At 40.4% G+C, this 7,054-nt stretch overlaps 1 protein-coding gene across 11 annotated transcripts in view; it reads left to right on the forward strand.

Annotated features, from left to right (window-relative positions):
• inpp4b (inositol polyphosphate-4-phosphatase type II B) overlaps positions 1-7,054 on the forward strand; it is a 191,256-nt gene that overhangs the window by 147,349 nt on the left and 36,853 nt on the right. For all 11 annotated transcript variants that reach the window (XM_086032471.1, XM_086032469.1, XM_086032472.1 and 8 more), the window contains one exon: positions 3,560-3,690. In XM_086032471.1, coding sequence (XP_085888597.1) covers positions 3,560-3,690 — 131 coding nt within the window. The remainder of the gene's footprint in view (positions 1-3,559; positions 3,691-7,054) is intronic.

Raw genomic sequence — 7,054 nt, forward strand, 5'->3', positions numbered from 1 at the left:
GTTGTCATTGAAACACCATTCCATTAAAACGTGCCTCGTTAATATTTAAGAAAAAAATCTTTGGGTGCTTATTAATAAACAAGCAGTGGTAATGTGTGTCAAAAGCATGATGGTTTGTCTTATTTCCAGCTTTGTGGGAATGTTGTGTTTTGATGGTTTAGTTTCTTTGGTTGTTTATTTTTTTGGGATGATTTCATTTCTTTGGATGGTTTAGTTGAGGTTTGTTTTTATTTGGTTTTGGTTGGTTTGCTTGGGTTGGGTTACTGGGTTTGGTTTAGTTTCTGGGGTTGGTGTAGTTTTGGTTTGAATGTTTTGGTTGGCCTTGTTGCTTTGGTTGGTATAGTATCTGTGAATGATTTTTTTTCGTTGGTTACTAGTTTCATTTTGTAGGTTTAATTTCTCCATTTGGTTTAGTTTTAGTTTGTGTAGCTTGGTGTGTTTAGCTTATTTGGTTTTGGTTGGTTTAGTGTAGCGATGGGACGAGCAACACTGGTGCATCAACACTGTGCCGAGATCTCACGGGTGAAACCGCGTATTGGTGCGTGTATAGCTTTAAGAAAAAATCATGTGACCAATACACGAAGTGTGTTCTTTTGGCTGTGCCATGTCGAATTGTGTTTATAAGGAGACAAACTGTATCGACATGTTGTGGGTTTGTTGGATGGAGATTGAACACTTCGGTTAACAAAATCCCATACATAAGTTACACGTTATCTCTAAATTTGATTAGATACATTTGTTATATATTACATGCTCATTTGAGCCTTTACACAAACAAGCAGATTTTGAATTCAGCAAGCAAATGGAGCAAATACAATATACAAAGATGGCATTGGAAGTGCAAAATTAGCAATTGAATAAAGATTTCATATTATTTCACAAGCTAATGTTGGGTCAGCATGCGAGTTTATTCTTTTTTACATCATGTGACCTGCAATGATTTTTGATGTGCAGCAGAGGTCAGTGTTGACTGACCAACACAGTATCAATACAGTGTCAACACAGTTCGTGTACTGTGTCAATACACTCCGTGAGGTATCATCAACCCATCGCTAGTTTAGTATCTCTGGTTGGTGTAGTTTTGGTTTGTTCGTTTGTTTGTTTTGGTTGGTTTTGTCGCAGGTGCGGGGTGGAGGACCCAAAAGCAGGAGTGCAGAGATTGAATGGTTTAATTTAAAGTAAACACAAACAAAATAAATACAGACGAGTTGACGATACGAGGAACACCTGGACAAGACACAGAGGGTAGGAATCGGCAAACGCCAGGGACCGGGATGACAAGCGCAGGTGGACTCAATAAACCTCGGTTTTGGTTGGTTTACTGTGGTTGAATTAGTTTGTGTGGTTGCTTTAGTTAGTGGTTGGTTTTGGTTGCGTTAGTTTCAGTGGTTGGTGTAGTACCTTTGAACCATTTATTTTGGGTTGGTTTAGTTTCTTGCTTGGTTTCGTGTCATCGGTTTAGTTTCTTTGTTTGTTTTAATTTTGGTTTGTTTGTTTTAATTGACTTAGTCTCTTTGCCTGGTTAAGTTTCTGTGAATGATTTAGTTCTGGTTGGTTTGTTTCTTGGTTGGTTTAGTTTCATTTCTGTAGTTTGGTTGGTGAAATTTATTTGGATTGTTTTGTTTTGCCTTCTTTTTTGTCTTTGGTTTATTTAGTTTGTGTGGTTGGTTAGAAAGTGTGTACAGTGTTTCACTTTTCATTTTGGAGAGGATTTATTGATCAGGTGCACAAAGCCCCTATGTGATTAAAATTGAGCCAGCACAATAACACAGCATGAAATAAAGGCGGCTGCACAGCAGCTCGCGGCTCTCCGTGACACCGTACGCTGAATTTACAGCCGCCATTACGGCCAAGTGACCTTCATCAGACTTTTCATATCATAAATAAAAGCTGTAGGAGACCGGTTAGGGCATCTCCCCAGTAGATTATCATCACCGATTTTGAGAATAATGAGGAATGAGCAGCAAAAACCCATTTGGTGATTGGCAAAGATATACAGTGCTTGAATTTATTGGTGCAGACAATTGGAAAACTTACACCGGGTGAGGTCATTTAAAGCAACAGAGTGTAACAGCGTTAATTTTGACAAGATGTGTTAATTTAGGAGTACATTTTATTTTACCTTACTAGCTGCTAAATATAGTTCCTTTCTCTTTATAAAGGGCTCCGCCTGACGTTGCTCAAACTTTTGACCAAATCGAGCCACATTCATTTTGGAGGTGTATTGTCTATTTAATAAACGGCATCCAACAGCAGATTCGATTGATAGCGTCAGCTTTCTAACATGCATATTGTCTCATCTCTGTGCGCCTCGGCCCTCCTCAGACAATAGCACTCTGATTAAGCAGACCGATAACCCGCCTCACTCGCCGCCATCCCGCGGCCTTATCACCCCGAGCAGATGTCACTCTTTGAGTTTATCCATTGGATCATCACACCCACCTGCATTGTACACTTTTATAATGCAAAATAGCATCAGAGTACTTTGGTTGGAAACTGTTGTGTTTATTTTCCGGAAAAGCCGCACCATGCAGAGCTGATAAGGATATGGAACTGTACATCCACTAGTGCCCTCTGCCTGTGAACATTATGCAAATAGAAATAAACTATACTATTGAAATGGGAATTTTTTTTTTTTTTTTTTTTTGCTGCCTTTCATTTGAAGATACACGCAGAGCACATACAACATGCATGAGGCGTAATTACGGAAAATTGGGCTCATTCAATGTCGAGAGAGCATATTACTGTTTTACATACAGCTTATAGTTGTGGCTGATTTAATTTGGACCCCCTTCAAGGCCCTTATTAATGTAGTATCGCTGTCCTTTTAATGGATGATAAATTGCTGGTTGTGTCCATCCCATTCCGCCTTTTCCATGTAAATGATGACAAAGCCTTGAAAGAGGCTGTCCTCTGGGGGTGGGGTTTATTGTTGCCAAAGACACACAAACATGCACGCACACCACACTTCTGAAAGTGGTAGGGGTTTAGTTTTTGTCCGGTTTAGTTTTGGTTGGTGTAGCAGTCTTTAGTTGGTGTACCTCTTTTTTGGTTTAGGGCCGCAACTCCCGATTCGACTCGATTCTCGGTTTTCAGTTCCCGATTTTCGATTGGATTCGATTTTTTAAAAAATTGCTACCATGTTTGTCTCTGTGCACTAGTGTGGTTCTGTAGCCATCCACAAACACAATACGCTATGATGTTTGGCGCAAAAGCACAATTTGATCTACACATTCAAAATGTGCTATGCATCTGGAATGAAAAAACGTAAAGACATCATTTTGTAGATGAATTTAATCAACTCGATTTTCGATTAATCTAATCGATTAATCAGGGCGAATCGATTTTACATTGATTTTCGATTGTTACGTCCCTACTTATATGACATCCAAGTTTAGTTTGTAGTTTTAGAGCCATTGTTACTGAAAAGTTTGATGGAACTCCACTATTGGTGCATTCCACTCTGTGTTTTCTTTTTTCATGTTCTGTGTGAGGATTACACAGACACGGAACACCAACAGAGAGTAACCGTGCATTGAAAATGTGTGTTTATCTGCAGGGTGCAGGATCTGAAGGAGCTGGGGGAACTTTCTCCACACTGGGACAACTTACGGAAGGAGGTGATAACGCGATACAGCGGCATCATCAGCTCCTACCAGGAGACGCTGACTGAAATGGAAAAGATTACCGGTGAGAATGATTTGTCTGTTGTTGTTTTTGTTTGCATCAAACGTGCGCACTCATGGGCACAATGGCCGCGAAGCGCAAATCATTTCAAAAACAGACGAAATGCGTGGCCTGTCCTTGGCTCCGGAGCGTCCGTTTCCTCCTATGTCTTTGTTGGAGATTTTCTCCAGTACATGTAAATTAACTTTTGCTGCCCTTATCGTCATTTGTCCTTGAAAAGCTGCGCACTCGCATTGAAATGCAGCGGCGCGGCTCTCCAGCTAACAGGCAAGAGTACTACGCTCACCAAGGACCCCCGCGGAGCTTAGCAATTATCTAGTGGTGAAATTTTCCTTTCTGTGTCTGGAACTCATCATTTCTGGGAAGCAAAGGTGATGCTTCCTATGCACAGGCTTTGGTGATGCTCTCTGATGAAAAACTTGCATGTCCACGTAGGACAAGAGTCTCTGTAATCTGTAAAAAAAAAAAAAAAAAAAGTGGGGAGCTAAACAACCAATGAAAACATTTTGTTTAGTTTTTTTTGGTTGATTTGGATTTAGTTGATTATTACTTTGGTTGGTTTAGTTTCTTAGGTTGATTTTGTTCCTTTGGTTGGATTACTTTTAGTATTTGTTGTGAGGATAAGCAGTTTGGATCATGGATGGACCACTAGTTGAAACATTCTGATTAATTTTGCGTTTTTGTAATATAAATTAAGCAGCAAAATGCACTCCTTTTCAGCCATCTGCGGCCATTTTGTCTTCTGTCGACTGAAAATGACATCACAACTGCTCACAACGACCGATCGCGCCTGACCTGTTTTCAGAATCTGAGCCGTGATTGGTCGTTGTGAGCAGTTGTGATGTCATTTTCAGTTGAATTCAACATTCAATTCAACAGTCGTTAGGCTTTGCTCGGGTGTTCGGCCTCCGAGAATTAGGTCGAACCCGGAGGCATTTCTCACTCACATTTTTTGGTCGAAGTTCGATTTGCGTGAGTCGTTCGAATTCCGAGGTTCCACTGTACTTATGTTTGGTTTTGTTTCTTTTATAGGTTTAATTTGTTTGATGTTGATGGCGTTTGAAGTGTCTTTAATTGGATTATTTTACATATTGCTTGGTTTAGTTTGTTGGGTTTGGAGCTTCTTTGCTTGGATTAGTGTGGGTCGGTTTAATTTCTTTGGTTATCTTGATTTTGGTTTATTTAACACATAAGAGTACATGCTGTTTTTACTGTTTACCAAGTAGTACCAGTATAATTATACCTCCACTTTTTAGCACCACTGTGGCCTCACAACAGTTAATCCCAACAGCAGAAGAAGATGTCGAGAGTTAATGTTTTGCCCGATGGATTATGACAATTGTGTGTGATAGGCGTCTTCGCAGTGCTTTGAGAGAGGTCACGTTTACTGGCCTGTTCGCCGTCCCAGAGTTTCCATAGCAACGCAGGTTTTTGCCCGGATCAGCTGAAATGTTTTAAGAACAGGCGCGTCTTTCGTTGTCAAATGTTTCTCTTTGTTGAAAGCAAGAAGAAAAAATTTGCCTTTGACTTTCTAAAAGGTACAAGTGCTCCTGCCACAACAGGCCTTTGATGATTACACAATACAAAATAGTCTACTCTCTGTTAATGCCATAAACTAGACTGCGTACTGTATCAACAATACTCCACTGCAGTGATTAAAATTTCTTGCCATTTTTCTATATAATACAGATTGGACATTTTTGCAATTTCTGTACCAAAATCTGGTGGTTTATATCTTGGTGGTTATTGGTCCATATAGCAAACATCGATCAAGATCTTAAAGCGGAAGTTGACCCAAATATTTTTTTCAAGAATATGTTCTATGCGGGCCCACAAGTTGAAACAAGAAGATTCTGATTGATGCATTTGTGGAATAAGAGTTAATCCACCCGTTTTTAGCCATCTCAGGGGGCGGCCATTTTGTCACTTCTGTCTACTGAAAATGACATCGCGGTTGCTCAGGGCTCAATCAATCACAGCTCACTTGTTTTGTAGATGCACTGGCAGCCAGGCTGAAGCCCTCCTTCCTTTCTGAGTCTTTAATCAATCTCTGAATCGCAATTGTTGGCTGGATGTTGGCCCAGCTTTGAACTGATGATTTAGGAAAAACTAGAGTTAGAATACAGTAAGACCACTCTAGTTCTTAGTGGCTCAATTAAGTCATAAAAGTAAAGGAACATGCTCTCTCATATGTACGCCTCCTCCAAAGCAAAGCAAGCAAAAACAATGATCAAATGAACTCATGTTTTAGTGGGCATGAATACCAACGACTTTTGTTCCACTCTCGTTCCCCTTAATGACTTATTAGATTTCGCTGCATTTTTTTTTTTCTTTCTTTCATCCCTCTGCTGATGAGCAATGAAGACTGCTAATGTGTGCCCGGGGCTCCGACGAAGGCACCCGCAGGCAAAGGCGTTGGGGCGTTGTTCTTCTTCTATACTTCCTGACAGAGGTCACATGCGTGGCCCACATTTGCCTGAGGTAGGCGGCGAAGCCTCTACATTATGATTTAGTCCGCCGTGAAGCCAATGCGTTGATTGCGACGTTGCTAGACAACTGGTGTGGGCGAGCTGCTGCTCATTAATTATTGATAGCTAATGTGATTACACGCAAAGTGGAGTCAACGTGACAACGGCAGCAGAGGCAATAAGATGATTAGTGCAATGGGGAAAAAAAATACTGCCGAAATGACAGCTGATTTGTATTTTGAATTAGTACAGTGGATATAAGAAGTGTACACGGCTTGGGTCAAAGGTTAAGTTTTTATGAATGGGAGGAAAAATGAGAGCAAGATAAAAATGTGAAAACTTTGCCACCATTCTCACAACACTTGGGAAAATAGGTTAGTCAGTCGGAATTGGAGCCGTAGTCAAGGTGGAGGGAAATATGAACAGTTCCAAATGCCACTTGCCTTCTACTAGAAAGTAACAAAAACAATGAAGGGTTTTAAAAATGTCAACAACAAAAAAAGCCTCCTAGAACATATGGCATTTGAGTTGAGAGTCGAGGCACTTTAAACGGTGGCAGGTGTGGCGATTCGTTCATTCTGAGCGTAGCCACACACCCCGTTACATGAGGGTGTGCGCACAGTGCAGCCGCAGTACCTCAGTTGTTTTTACTGATCGTAAAAATGAGCTGAACAGGTTTGTAGGTCACATTAATGGTGGAAAAAGTTTTTTTTTTTTTTGTTTTTTTGTTTGTTTTGTAGACAGTGGGCGCAGGTGCGTAAAGTATTCGGACCCCTTAAAAATGTTCACTTTGTCATTGCAGCCATTTGCCAAAATCCAAAAAGTTCATTTTATTTCTCATTAATGTACACCAAGCACTCCATCTTGACAGAAAAAAACAGAAACGTATACATTTTTGC

This window comes from Filicampus tigris, chromosome 6 (assembly GCF_054856515.1).
Source record: "Filicampus tigris isolate MCC_2025a chromosome 6, RoL_Ftig_1.0, whole genome shotgun sequence".
Classification (NCBI taxonomy): domain Eukaryota; kingdom Metazoa; phylum Chordata; class Actinopteri; order Syngnathiformes; family Syngnathidae; genus Filicampus; species Filicampus tigris.